The sequence below is a fragment of the Danio rerio genome, chromosome 20, assembly GCF_052040795.2.
Source record: "Danio rerio strain M-AB ecotype USA chromosome 20, GRCz13ab, whole genome shotgun sequence".
Lineage (NCBI taxonomy): Eukaryota > Metazoa > Chordata > Actinopteri > Cypriniformes > Danionidae > Danio > Danio rerio.
Genome location: NC_141040.1, coordinates 7,321,228 through 7,335,539, shown reverse-complemented (window position 1 = coordinate 7,335,539; position 14,312 = coordinate 7,321,228). Strand labels below are relative to the sequence as shown.

At 38.3% G+C, this 14,312-nt stretch overlaps 3 protein-coding genes across 5 annotated transcripts in view; 2 read left to right on the top strand and 1 right to left on the bottom strand.

Annotated features, from left to right (window-relative positions):
* Positions 1-14,312, top strand: part of dsc2l (desmocollin 2 like) — a 1,349,056-nt gene that overhangs the window by 134,688 nt on the left and 1,200,056 nt on the right. The gene's annotated exons all lie outside the window — the stretch shown is intronic.
* The window catches only part of tns3.2 (tensin 3, tandem duplicate 2), an 817,627-nt gene that overhangs the window by 187,151 nt on the left and 616,164 nt on the right, over positions 1-14,312 (bottom strand). The gene's annotated exons all lie outside the window — the stretch shown is intronic.
* The window catches only part of dhcr24 (24-dehydrocholesterol reductase), a 65,170-nt gene that overhangs the window by 50,445 nt on the left and 413 nt on the right, over positions 1-14,312 (top strand). For both annotated transcript variants that reach the window (XM_087296691.1, NM_001008645.1), the window contains exons 4-8: positions 1,106-1,224; positions 1,306-1,569; positions 3,798-3,941; positions 5,900-6,097; positions 13,786-13,964. In XM_087296691.1, the coding sequence (XP_087152817.1) occupies positions 1,106-1,224; positions 1,306-1,569; positions 3,798-3,941; positions 5,900-6,097; positions 13,786-13,964 (904 nt within the window). The remainder of the gene's footprint in view (positions 1-1,105; positions 1,225-1,305; positions 1,570-3,797; positions 3,942-5,899; positions 6,098-13,785; positions 13,965-14,312) is intronic.

The window sequence follows — 14,312 nt, the reverse complement described above, 5'->3', positions numbered from 1 at the left end:
TTACCTTGCTTTGATTCCGACCTTGTCTTGCCTGCTGCCTGCCTTATACCTCAGCCTGAATACCGACTCTGATCCTTGCCGCCTGCCTTGAACTCTAGCCTGCATACCGACTTTGATATTAGCCGTCTGCCTCTGACCCATGCCTGCATACTCATCCTGTGTTTACCTGCCGCCAGCCCTACAACCATATACTACTGTGTTTGATGTGAGTTCGCACACGCATTACATCTGTGTGCTATTTGTTATTAAACTGTGTTTAATAAAAATACTGCAAATGGATCCCTCTGTGTCAGCCACTTCGTTACACAAACTAATCTAACAAAGCATCAATCTAAACTAAAACAAACCTGATAAGACGGTCAAAGCTTAGTTTAGAATCACACAACCATCACATTATGTTACTTAAAGCCAACGAAGTTCAACAAGCAAACTCAAATTACCACAGTAAACTGAGATAATCAGTCATCAGAGATCGAAAATGTCATAATGATGATGGACAGAATGGTAAACCAATAAGAAACCTAAGGGCTGAGCAAACGGAGAGGAGGGTGAAAAAAAAATAGACAAAGAAAACATCAAACGTAACATTTTTCAATAGAGTTTCTGTGCTCGCCTGCTGCTCCTGATGAACCTTGAACAACCTTTTATCTCGTTTTAAGCTTGAACAAATAAATAAATACTCAAGTCTATTTAACTGACTATATTTTAATTGCATTATCAATGCTTATAACAGAATAGGTATTATATTGTGATAAATATACAGTATATTGTTATCAGGATACGAGATGACTTGTATCGTGATATGAGATTTTTGTCATATTGTAAAATATTGCACTGATGACCTTTTGGTAGGAAAAATGCTAAGTGTCATCCGAATAGTAGATCAAATCAGAATATTAGAACGTTAGAAGTAATAATGATGCACTTTTTATCATATACAAATTGAGTATTACAGACTTTTTACCAATACATTATGTCACAAGATCCAAACCTTCAAACGTTTAAGTATACAATATGAAAATGGCATTCAACTTATATTATGCATTCAGTTTTTGACAGAGGTCATCCCCATCTAAAACGTGAAACTGTCTCATGTTGTGTTCAGGCGGGCTGGTGATGGGAACAGGCATTGAGTCTTCATCTCACATCTACGGCCTGTTTCAGCACATCTGTGTAGCCTTTGAGCTGGTGTTGGCTGACGGCAGTCTGGTCCGCTGCACTGAGGTGAGTTCATTATTACAGATTAAATTAAACCATATCACAAAGACATATTAATATTTTTGAAATCAAAACTCTTGCTCGCAGAAAGAAAACTCTGACCTGTTTTATGCCGTTCCCTGGTCCTGCGGGACTCTGGGGTTTCTGGTTGCGGCAGAGATCCGGATAATTCCAGCTCAGAAATGGGTGAAGCTGCACTATGAACCTGTTCGCGGCTTGGATGCAATTTGCAAAAAGTTTGCTGAGGAATCTGCCAATAAGGAGAACCAGTTTGTTGAGGGACTTCAGTACTCTCGGGACGAGGCTGTGATTATGACCGGCGTCATGACGGATCATGCAGAGCCTGACAAGGTGATAATGAGGATTTTACAATGTGATCTCATTTCATTTTTTGGTATTTTTCCTATGGCTGTCTTGCTTGTTCATTAGCAAAGCCCACATTTACAGTTGAGCAATTGCAGCGTTATGGATGTTACGTTTGCAGTAAAAGACTCAAAACATAAATTGACAGAGGAAGTATATTTTTACATTATATTGAAACATCTCTTCATATTTTTCAAATCAACTTGCCACAGAGTTGTGGGAGCAGAAAAATATCAATCTGTATACATTTTTTATATTTTAAATGAGGAAAATAAACATGCGTCATGGATGTGACAAAAAGTCTGCAAGTTTACAGTATGCAACCTACTTTGTAAAAATTAATTTATTCAATTTCGTGTCTGCTTAGTCACTTTATTAATTAGGGGTCGCTACAGCGGAATGAACTGATCAACTTATCCAGCATGTTTTTACGCAGCGGATGCCCTTCCAGCAACAATCCATTTTTGGGAAACATCCATACACACTCATTCAAACTCGTACACTACGGACAATTTTAGCCTACCCAAATCACCTGTACCGCATGTCTTTGGACTGTGGGGGAAACTGGAGCACTCGTAGGAAACCCACGCAAACACAGGGAGAACATGCAAACTCCACACAGAAACGCCAACTGACCGAGCCGAGGCTCGAACCAGCGACCTTCTTGCTGTGAGGCGACAGCACTACCTACTGCACCACTGCGTCGCCATACTTTGTAGAAATCCTGTGAAATAAACTAAACAACCCCAAAAAAAAGATGCTAATCAAAAGGATAAAAGTTGGCTCACTATAAAACAAACAAGACTGATTTTATTTGATTTGACATTTTTGCTTTTATGAGGAAAAAACTTCGTTATGCATGTGACATCTATCTGTTATGGATGCGATGGATGTGAAATAACCACTTGTGTGACTTTGATAAATCAAATATAATTGTGTGAAATCATTGACAGAGACATTTTTTGAGTATTTTTAAAGCACTGTAAATACAAGCCTACACAAAAAACGAAGAAACGCTTTTTTGGCGAAATCTTAATTTTTTCATGGCAAGCTTGACATTTGCATGGAATTGCTCAATTCCATTTTATAAAAAGTATGTTAGCATCAAATATGCTTCTAATATGTAAAAAAAAACATGCAGAAACAATGCTTGCATTGTGTTCAGTCATGCTAGCAATGTGCTAAAATATGCTAGTAATGCAAAAGCATGCAATGTAAATGATGAAACTGGCTAGCAGTGTGTGTTAAATGTTAGCAAATAAGATAATGACATGTTAATGAGCTAAAACATGCTTTCAGTGCTTTAAAACATGCTAGCAATGTGTCAAACATGTTTGCAGCATGCTATTTACATGGTAGAAACTTACTAGCAAAAACGCGAACTTGTTATCATCACTTGGCAACACTTTATAAACCAAGATACCATTCAAACAGCTACCAGCACCCTAACGATCTAATGAAGTGAAAATTCGAGATTTATTTAATGTAAAATAAAATGTAAATGTTATTTAAAATGTATTTTGGGGTCAGCAGTTTTTTAACAGTGTGCTGAAACGTGTAGTTATAAGCTATACCGTTCTAGTGACATGTTAAAACATACAATACAAGATGAGGAAACATGCTAGAAATGTAATAAAATATGATAAAACTATTTTGGAACATCACAGTGCTGCAGTGGGTAGCGCTGTCGCCTCACAGCAAGAAGGTTGCTGGTTCGAGCCCTGGCTGTGTGGAGTTTGCATGTTCTTCCCGTGTTTGCGTGGGTTTCCTCAGGGTGCTTTGGTTACCCCAACAACTCCCAAGACATGTGGTATAGGTGAATTGGGTAAGCTAAATTGTTTGTAGTGTATGTGTGTGAATGAGTGTGTATGGGTGTTTTCCAGTTATGGGTTGCAGCTGGAAGAGCATCTGCTGTGTAAAACATATGCTGGATAAGTTGGCGGTTCATTCCGCTGTGGCGACCCCTGATGAATAAAGTGACTAAGCCGAATGAACAAATGAATTAAACATTTTTAAACATGCTATAAACTTGTTAGCACTGTGCAAAACATCCTAGCGACATGTTAAAATGCTAGCACATTGCAACCAAAGTCCAGTTCATAATAAATATAGTAAACGAAGCATGTTTATTTTAAAAACATATATGATGAAATGTCATTGTGTAATCGTATTGTTTATTTATTTTTTTCCTGTTTGTCCTTCTCTCTGGTTGTCAGACTAACTGTATAGGTTATTATTACAAGCCGTGGTTCTTTCGGCATGTGGAGAGTTTCCTGAAGCAGAACCGCGTTGCAGTGGAGTACATTCCTCTCCGCCACTATTACCACAGACACACCCGCAGCATCTTCTGGGAGTTACAAGTAAATTACTCCGGAAAACTGCACTCAGCAACACAATTACTAAATGATCTGCTTTTCCTATTTGTACATTCTGGTTTTAAAGGGGTCATGGCACGAGGAATCAAATTTACCTTGATCTTTTGACATATTAGAGGTCTTGGTACCATTAAAACATCCTGCAAGTTTCAAAATGTCTTCCTCATTACAAACCAAGCATTTATTTAATCAAGTTTATAAATCAAATGGAAATGGCATGTGACATCACAAGACTATATACAGTTGAAGTCAGAATTATTAGCCCCCCTGAATCATTAGCACCCCTGTTTATTTTTGCCTTAATTTCTGTTTAACGGAGAGCAGATTTTTTCAACACATTTTTAAACATAATATTTTTAATAACTCATTTCTAATAGCAGATTTATTTTATCTTTGCCATGATGACCGCGTCCTAATCTCAAAGGTGCGGTTGTTTGTCTGCAACAAAGCAGCAGGGTCAACACCATATCCATGCTGGCACATAAAACCTAAGGATGGTCCATATTAAATCTAGTTTAGTTATGTAACTATTTATTGTATGGTAAATCTTTATATCTAATTTTTTACTAAGGATTTGCACCATGTTTATTTGAACTTTGACTCATTATTTATTATTTTCTTATTCTTTATTTGTTCATTATAAGTGGTGTTGTTTATGGTAACTGAAAATATATTATTTGGAAAAAGTCAAACTTGCTTAAGTGTTCCGTTATTTTGTAACAATCTTTCTGTTTAGTTCATTCCCAGAACTTTTGGGCAAATACATTGTCAGTAAATAAATACACTAGTTATTTTCCCACTGAAAAACGCCTTAGAAAAACATTGAAATAAATTGCTATAACTTGCTCAGGGACAGGTGGATGTAGACAAAATTTATTGTGGAAGTATAAAACATCATACTGTGTATTTCTAAAGAAAAAAAAAAAAACAAACTTCATAAGGTTTTGTTTGTTATAACTAGAAAATGCCACTTTTTTAAAAACCGTTTTTCTTAAAATTCTGGATATATTTTCTGTCTGTTCATATGTTTTTGGACCAAAAAATATTTTAGACTAGACCTTTTATTGATACAGATTGAAGCTTCAGGTTCTCCTGTTTAAAATAATATGACACTTGAGGCTGACTGCTAAAATAACAATAAAACTGCTTTTAAAAATAATAATAACATAGGCCCATTAGATGCCCACAAAATATCTCTAGGTCTTTAAGGGTTAAATTTGTATTATTATTATTATTATTATTATTATTACTTTAGGGGTTTTCACCTTCAGTGTTATAGGACAGTGGATATTATAGTCCGGAAAATGTGTGGAGCAGAGATGGTATGGATCAGGATAGGACATCGAGCTGGGAATTGAACTCTGGTCTTTGTGAACACCATAGTGCCATGTGTCAACGCAATTACCACTAGGCTATTGTCACAGACACGTTATTCTATTTAAAACACAAACACTTGAGACACAAACTTTCTCTATGGATTCCGTTAGCTTTAGATATTTCACTAGTCCCGTAATGCATAGTTAAAGAGATGACCACTACCCCTCTTTCATCTTAATCAAGTATTTATCTCTCTCTTAATCCTTCTCTCTCCCTCCCCAACACACTCACACACAGTTTTGATGCATTATATCCACTAAAACCTTCCATTAGCTTCAGGAAGCGTGCGTTGACTGTTGATTGGCAGCGCTAGTTTGACATTACTCAATAAATTATGCAGCTAAAGCAGAGATGGACAAGACCAGGAGTGTCTTTGACTTTCAAACACAACTTTTCTGGTCATAAACAATGGTGTGCGGATACAGCACTTACTGTAATAACTCAACATATTGATCACGCAACCCATTTCCTCTCTGTTGTCATCTTATCTTGTTTACCGTTACTTCATCTATCATATGTGTATGCAATTTATTTGTTTCTTCCATTACTTGGTGTCTGTTTTTCAGGACATTATTCCATTCGGGAATAACCCGTTGTTCCGGTATGTGTTTGGCTGGATGGTTCCTCCAAAGATCTCTCTGCTAAAGCTTACTCAGGGAGAGACCATCCGCAAACTGTACGAGCAGCACCATGTGGTGCAGGACATGCTGGTCCCCATGAAGGACATCAAGGCTGCCATCCAGCGTTTCCATGAGGACATTCATGTAAGTAAACCAGACATGGGCTGTTTTCTGCGTTCTTGTTGAGACCAGTCTTGCCGGTCTCAAAGAACGAACTCTGGAGACAACGAGAACAGAGAATGCGTCCTCTGAGAAATGAGATACTGCAATTTTACCACTGGTCACATGACCTATATGCGTTTTTTTAAAGGAAAATTATTTAAACATTACAGCATTCTTTCAACAATTTATTGTTTTACCCCTTTTCAAAAAATATACTCTGCATAAAACATTACAAATATACGTTGCACAATATAAATAAAAACAGATCTTGATACTAATTTCAGCAAACAAACACCCTTACTGCGTTTATTCCTTTATTAAGATGCCCATGGTAATGTTTACTTTCACTGTTTCATTTAGGGAAACTCCTGAGGTAAATAAGTCATATCTCTGAACTTCAAAGGGTCACGAAACACCAAAACACATTTTTTGAGCTGTTGACAGACGGATATGTGTCCCACACTGCTAAAAACACTATTAGGACACCTATATTTCACTAAAAAGTGTAAATTGGTTGTTTTTGCGTTATTTCAAGCAAATTTGTACTTCCGGTTTGAAACAAATTCTTGAAGCTGCGTCACGGTCATGACATAATAGCGTTGTATTCCAGCGTGCAGACTGGGCGTCTGTGCCAGAGTGTGTCTTATTACGTCTTACAGTGTGATGCATTAATGCTTGAGTAAAGCTTGGTTCAAACCAATCAGCGCGCCATATTACTGTCAGAGTGTTTAGACAACAAAGACGCCACGTTGTGTTGGCAAAACAAGCGTGAAGTGTTGCTTTTATAGTTTGCTGCAGTTAAGTTTTGTTTTCATTTTCTCTCTGTGAGAGCTCAGCTGGAGTTACGTGTGGATTAACAGTGTACGCGACGCTCGACAACAATAACTTACGTGTCTAAGGAGGATTATTGTTTACCTGAGAGCTGTTCTCATCTGCAAACGCTGAGATCCAGATTCGCTTGTAGTCTCCTCTTAATAAAGACGCGGCTCTAGTTGCTGGTGATTGTCCTGTCTCTACAGATTTGGTAAGCGAGCGACCAGTGCTCTTTGTTTATTCAGTTTGTTCGTATCGAAAAAACTATTGCACCGAGTGTAAACATGTTAGCACTACAACCAAACTTTACCCCCTTGTAGGATTTTCACCACATTTTGTGACCGGAATAACACACGCGGCTTTCTGACGCTACCTGTCGTGTGCATCCGAGTTTCCGGGAAATGCTGAGGGTTTTTTTTCTCTCATTCGCCGTGCGGTATCAAACATTGTATGAAAAATACATGCTTACAGCAGTTCCTCGAATCAAATATCTCGTTTGTCGCGAGGGACATGAGTGAATTCCCTGAATGAAAGAGCCAAACTGCAGTTAAAGTCCACCATTTAATAATTTGGCAAATAATTTGACTACAGATGTCCATGTAAACACAGTCCCTTTCTCCCCTGTGTGTGTGTGTGTTTGACTCTGAAATCCAGCGCGCCCAAATAGACACTCCCACACCATGCCTCTTTTCTTTCTCCGACACTCCTCCCTAAACAGAGCTGGACACGCCCACTTTTCTGACTTTTTCCAAAGTAGAGGTGTGAAAACACCCTGCTGAAACGAGAGGGTTTCATGGCCCTATAATAATAAATCTAAATAAAATGCTGTGCTTCCCACCTCCAGTCGAAATGACTTCTCGGACTTCTAGAGTGAGATTGGTGCTCAAGTTTGCATAGTTGCGTTCTCGATATCAAGAACACATCCGGGAAGTTTCACGCGTCCTCTGTTCTAGCGGTCTTGAATATTGGAACTGAACTTTGGCAGCTGATGATGACGTTACACAAGAACACGCAAGAGCGCTGAAGAACGCATATTGAGAAACAGCCTCGCACTCAAATGTACACTCACTTTATTAGGTACACCTGTTTAACTACTTAATAATGCTAAACATCTAAACAGCCAATCACATGACAGCAACTCAATGCATTTAGACGTGAAGACGTGGTCACGAGGATCTGCTGGAGTTCAGAAAGCATCAGATAGGTGATTTAAAGGTTCAAGAAACCCTCTAGTACTTTATTTATTTTGAGACTTTAACAGATTTGTGTGTTGAGCATCAGTTAAGACAATGTTTGCACCCGTTAGCTTTAATTGTGGGGAAAACTGGATATTTTTGAGCTTTTGTCAGCTAATTTCATCTTCCGGGTTTAAAATGATTTTTGGGTCGGATCAAAAACAGTGACGCTGCACAAAACTGCAAGTGCAAAGATAACTCATCGGTTTCTCATTATTACTCATGGCAGAGTTTTCTTATCCTATGAGAAGAGCCTGCTTCTTAATTATTCATGACTGCGCATGCTTTCTAAAGGCAAGGCAGAGCTGCCAGTTCAGCATAGTATAGCTCCAACCAGCTCCAACTCAACCTGCTTAATAGTCTCTACTAGTAGTCATGAGCTAACATCTTGATTAGTTGGATCAGCTGTTTGATTAGGGTTGGAGCAAAACTGTGCAGAACAGCAGCCATCCAGGAACTTAGCTTTATACCTATGATCTAGAACAGTGTTTCTCAACCATGTTCCAGGAGGACCACCAGCTCTGCACATTTTCCATGTCTCCTTAACCAAACACACCTGATTCAGATCATCAGCTCATTAGCAGAGACTGAAAGACCTGTAATGGTTGTGACAGATAAAGGTGACATTCAAAACATGCAGTGTTGGTGGTCCTGGTGGAACATTGTTGAGAAACACTGATCAAACTGCAGTCAAACATATGTTGAAGTACAGATTCGCTGAAGCACGAATGTATTTCCAACAAGGCAGAGTGTTGCAAATGATTACTGGTTACAACTCTGTAGATTAGAATCTCTGAACACACAACACATCAAACCTTGAAGCAGATGAGCTACAGCAGCGGAAGAACAGCACACCAGTGACACTCCTGTTACAAAAATTAGACAATACTGAAAAACTTGCCTCATCCAGTGAGTGCAGATTTCTGCTGCAAGATTTGTATGATAGGATTAGAATTTGGCATAGCACAAAAACTTGAAGTACTCAAATGACCTCCAATCACCAGATCTCACTCTAATAGACTGCTGAATGGGAGTTTCTTATCATGGATGTCCGGATAACAAGTTTATAGCTACTAGCGATGCTAACATTTCAATATGAACCAAAATCTCTGAGCAATGTTGTTGAATTAATGCCACAAAATTATAGTAGTCCTGAAGATAAAAAGGCTGTACAAACTGGTGATAGCAATGTGTATCCAATAAAGGGGACATTAAGTGTACACAAATATATTCAGCATGGAAAGTAATGTCTATTTCAATTGAAAGCAGGCATCAAAAATTCATTTATATGAAAGTCTATTCCAGTAATGTTCACCACAGACCTTTATTTTGCTCTGAAATCGAAAGCTGCTTTTCTAAAAACCCATTAGAAATTCTTGAGGGAACCCATGACTCCAAAAGCCAATTCTCCTGCAGTCTGCAAAACCAACCGGCTCAATATCTGCCAAATCAGAACTAATTTGTACAATTCAACCACTGCATTTGGTTCAAAGACACTAAATGAGTTTTATGAAAAGAAAATGTCAAAATAGGAATGAAAGTTAGCAGAGAGAATTCATTTTAAACATCTTGGGTTTAATTTGATAACATCAACAGCAACAAACAATAAATAATACTCTTTAACAATCACATTTTTGAAGTTACTGTTACAAGTCACACCTAGTGGCAGAACAATGTAACGTCAACTGTAACAAAACATTTTAATGAAGTATTACTGCAATTTAAATCAAACGTCATTTATTGACATAAACATGTAAAAAAACAACAATATAAAGATACTAAGTAAATCAGGCATTATAATATAAACTCACTGGCCACTTTATTAAGTACACCTTACTAGTAGTGGGTTGGACCCGCTTTTGCCTTCAGAACTGCCTTAATCCTTTGTGGAAGATTCAACAAGGTAGTGGAACTATTCCTCAGAGATTTTGCTCCATGATGGCATCTTGCAGTTGCTGCCGATTTGTTAGCTGATTTGAATCTCCCGTTCCACTACATCCCATGCTTTATTGGATTGAGATCTTGTGACTGTGGAGGCCATTTGAGTAGAGTGAACTCATTGTCCTGTTCAAGAAACTAATCTGTGATGATTCGCGCTTTATGACATGGCGCGTTATCCTGCTGGAAGTAGCCGTCAGAGATAAGTACACTGTGGTCAAAAAGGGATGGACATGTTCAACAACAATACTCAAACAGGCTCGATGATTTATTGGTACTAATGGGCCCAAAGTGTGCCAAAAAAAATATCCCCCACACCATTACACCACCAGCAGCAGCCTGAACCGTTGATACAAGGCAGGATGGATCCATGCTTTCATGTGGTTGACGACAAATTCTGAACCTACAATGCGAGTGTTGCAGCAAAAAAACGAGACTCATTAGAGCAGGCAATGTTTTTCCAATGTTCTATTGTCCAGTTATGAGCTTGTGTCTATTGTAGCCTCCGTTTCCTGTTCTTGCCTGACAGGAGTGGCACCCGGTGTGGTTTTCTGCTGCTGTAGCCTATCTGCCTCAAGGTTGGACATGTTGTGCATTCAGGGATGCTCTTCTGCATACCTCGGTTGTAACGAGTGATTATTTGAGTTACTGTTGCCTTCCTATCAGCTCGAACCAGTCTGGCCATTCTCCTTTGACCTCCTTTAGCATCAACAAGGCATTTGCCCCCCACAGAACTGCCTCTCACTGGATGTTTTCTCTTTTTCTGAACATTCTCTGTAAATCCTAGAGGTAGTTTTGCTGGAAAATCCCAGTAGATCCACAGTTTCTGAAATACTCCGACCAGCCCGTCTGGCACCAACAACCATGCCACGTTCAAAGTCCCTTAAATCATCTGTCTTCCCCATTCTGATGCTCGGTTTGAACTGCAGCAGATCGTCTTGACCCTGCCTAAATTAATTGAGTTGCTATCATGTGATTGGCTGTTTAGAAATTTGCGTTAACAATCAATTGGACAGGTGTACCTAATAAAGTGGCCGATGAGTGTATATCAAAGGTTTTTGCTGTGGATTAATAATACAATGTAAATAACCTGCTTATCTTTATCCTGCTCAGAGAAGTATAAAGTACTAGAGAGCCAGACTTAAGTGAAAATACAAGTGCTCTATAAAAAAGTGACTTGAGTAGAAGTTGAAGTGCTCTTTAAGCACCATACTTAAGTGGAAGTAATAAAGTATTCAACATTTTCTGTACTTGAGTATTGCTAGTAGTTTATTAAAAAAATTACTACTCAAGCACTGAAAGTAAAAGTACAAGTATTGTGTAAAGAAAGCAGTCATAAGACATCATATTGTTTTGTTTATTTTAAATGTCTTTTATTTGGGGCACGCGATTAAGCAAAATGAAAAGAAACATGGCTTACAACACTGTTTTTCTCTCGCAGTTGAATCACAGATCTGACAGATTAAAACAGATTTAACACACACCTTTCAAATTTGTGTGTCACAAAAACACTACGTAATCCACTCAAATAGCTATTGAAACTCATTTTCGGATCACAAAAAAACGGTTGTAAACGCTGTTAATGAAATTCTAAATATTCTACTGGAAGACGCCGGCCACTATGGCGCCCTCCATGCAGCTGCGAAGAAAAAGGTCTATAATTGTATCGAGTAGGGGTGTGAATCTACACTGGTCTCACGGTATGGTTCGGTTCCGATTATCATGCATTCGATTTGATTCAATTCGATATCTCAGTGCATTGACGATGCTTTCCATTCATAATTAGATTTTTCCTTCACCACACAATCATTTTTTTTATTAAAATATATAAATATATTCATATATTATTTGTAATACAAATTTGTTCTTTAATACAGCAGTAAGATATATGAACTGCACCCTTCCTTTATCCTGCTGCTCAAAGAAAACACTCTTTCTTGAATGTGTCAAACAAAACTCCAACACATGCACAGAAGACAGCATGAGCATTTATAGCAAATAAACTCATGTAAATATTATAATCCTGCTTGCTTTTTGAGTGCTGACAGACGAGGTCTTACACCCCTGTAATTGGTTACTGTCTCCACCTGCTCAACAGAAAGGCCTGTGAACGGCTTTAGAAATGAAAGCACTGTTCACCGATGGCGGGAAGAACAGCCGCGGTTACAGTTTGATGTGCATATAACGCGGTTATTACAGGTAATCCATAATAGACACTGGAGAAAACTCACACCTCAGGCACACTCGCGTCTGGGTCTACAAGTATTGCTTTAACAGCCAAGAGGAGAGGAAAAGTTACCTCACAAACAGGCCAGCGGGTCAAAAGTCCAAAGTGAGGGAGAGATAAAGATGGAGTTTTACAGCATTTCTCCATAGTAGGGATGTAACGGTATTGTAAATACCGTCATACCGCAATATAATTTTTTTTCGATATTACCGAAGTCGCATGACTCGGTAAAACTATAGGTCTTCTGAGAAAATTTGCTCAGGTGAATGAAGCGAACGGGAGGTAGCGAAAACTACAATTCCCATCAGCCCATGCTTGACCATCATCCCTTGCGGTCTGTTGTCGCTACAGATCCAGTAATGCGTAAATGGAGTGTGCTGCTAGAAGCGGGGATGAAAAAGAGCTGAAAAACTCTAAAGCGGGTGTTGTCGCCGCGCGCGTACTGAATAGCGGTGTTGTCGCGCGAGTTCTGATCAGCTGTGTTGTCGCGCGCGTACTGAATAGCGGTGTTGTCAGCACACTGTTCAGATTGATGCAGACATCATGAGACCGCTATCTTACTCATGGTTTGTCCTCTCAAGTGGGGGAAAGACAATGCACAACGTTACCCACTGCTGTCAACCTGGGCCAAGTCATATCTCTCTGTCCCAGAAACCTCAGTCCCAAATGAGAGGGGTTTTTTTCTGTTGCAGGGGACATTGTAAATACCCAGAGATACCAGCTTTTACCAGATTATATTTATATGATAATTTTCCTTTAAACCCATCTCTATCTAAGTGAGTGAGTGATTAAATGTTGATGTGATGAGTTTTCAACACTACTAAATTGAAACTTTATTTTTTTTACATGGTTTAATATTTTTTTGTTATTAAAATTGAAGTTCCTGTTTCAAAGCTTACAGATAAATGGCTAATTTGTATGTCATTGACACTTTTGGCACTTTTTTGGAGTATTTTCATAAGTTTTGTTTTTTCCTGTAAATGATTCAATAAATACCGTACCGTGACATTCATACCGAGGTATTACCGTACCGTGAAATTCTGATACCGTTACATCCCTACTCCATAGTAGTGAAATAGCGGCTCATGTGCTGTGCTTTTTTGCAGTTTCTAAACAACTACATTCTTGCCTATGTTATGCGTTGGGTGTTTCTACAGATACAGTATTTTTCAATTAAATGTGGAGTTTAGTCATTTGCTTGGCTCTTGCTGTGGGTAGAGTGATGCACACCGGTAAAAAGGCTGGAAGAGTTTTGATACTGGCAGAATATCACAAAAAAACTGTTGTATAAATGTGTATCATTGTTACATTTTGCTAGATATTTTAACTGATACTAATACCACATTTGGCTAAAAAAAAAAAAGTGTAAAGTGTTACTGAAAAAAAAGTGACTAATGGTATTTCATAGCATGAGCTGGTTGTGCGTTGCTTTAGGGTTTGGTTTGTGTGTGTTGTAGGTGTATCCTCTGTGGCTGTGTCCATTCCTTTTGCCCAACCAGCCAGGAATGGTGCATCCTAAAGGAGATGAAGATGAACTGTATGTTGATATCGGAGCATATGGAGAACCAAAGGTCAAACACTTTGAGGCCACATCATCCACACGGCAGCTGGAGAAGTTTGTCAGAGACGTTCACGGGTCAGTTTTCACTTTTTTTCATTTGGTTAGATGAACAATGTTAAAAACATCATACATTTACATGCATTTTATTTCACTGGAATTACACAGATATACCAAAATATACCAGTTCCAGCTGAAATGAACATTTATTTTAATTAGCTGAGTTTAAGAAAACCATGATTATATCTGAATTTATTTAACGACAGAGTCACAATTTAATCATTAATCACTTATTTGGTCATTTTTATTTTCTCGTTGTATTAAAATTGTACCAAGCAGACTTTTTACTTATTTATTTTTGTCAGATTTGTAATAACCCTTCATTTTAATTACTGTTACGAAAAACACTGCTGTAATACTTAACAA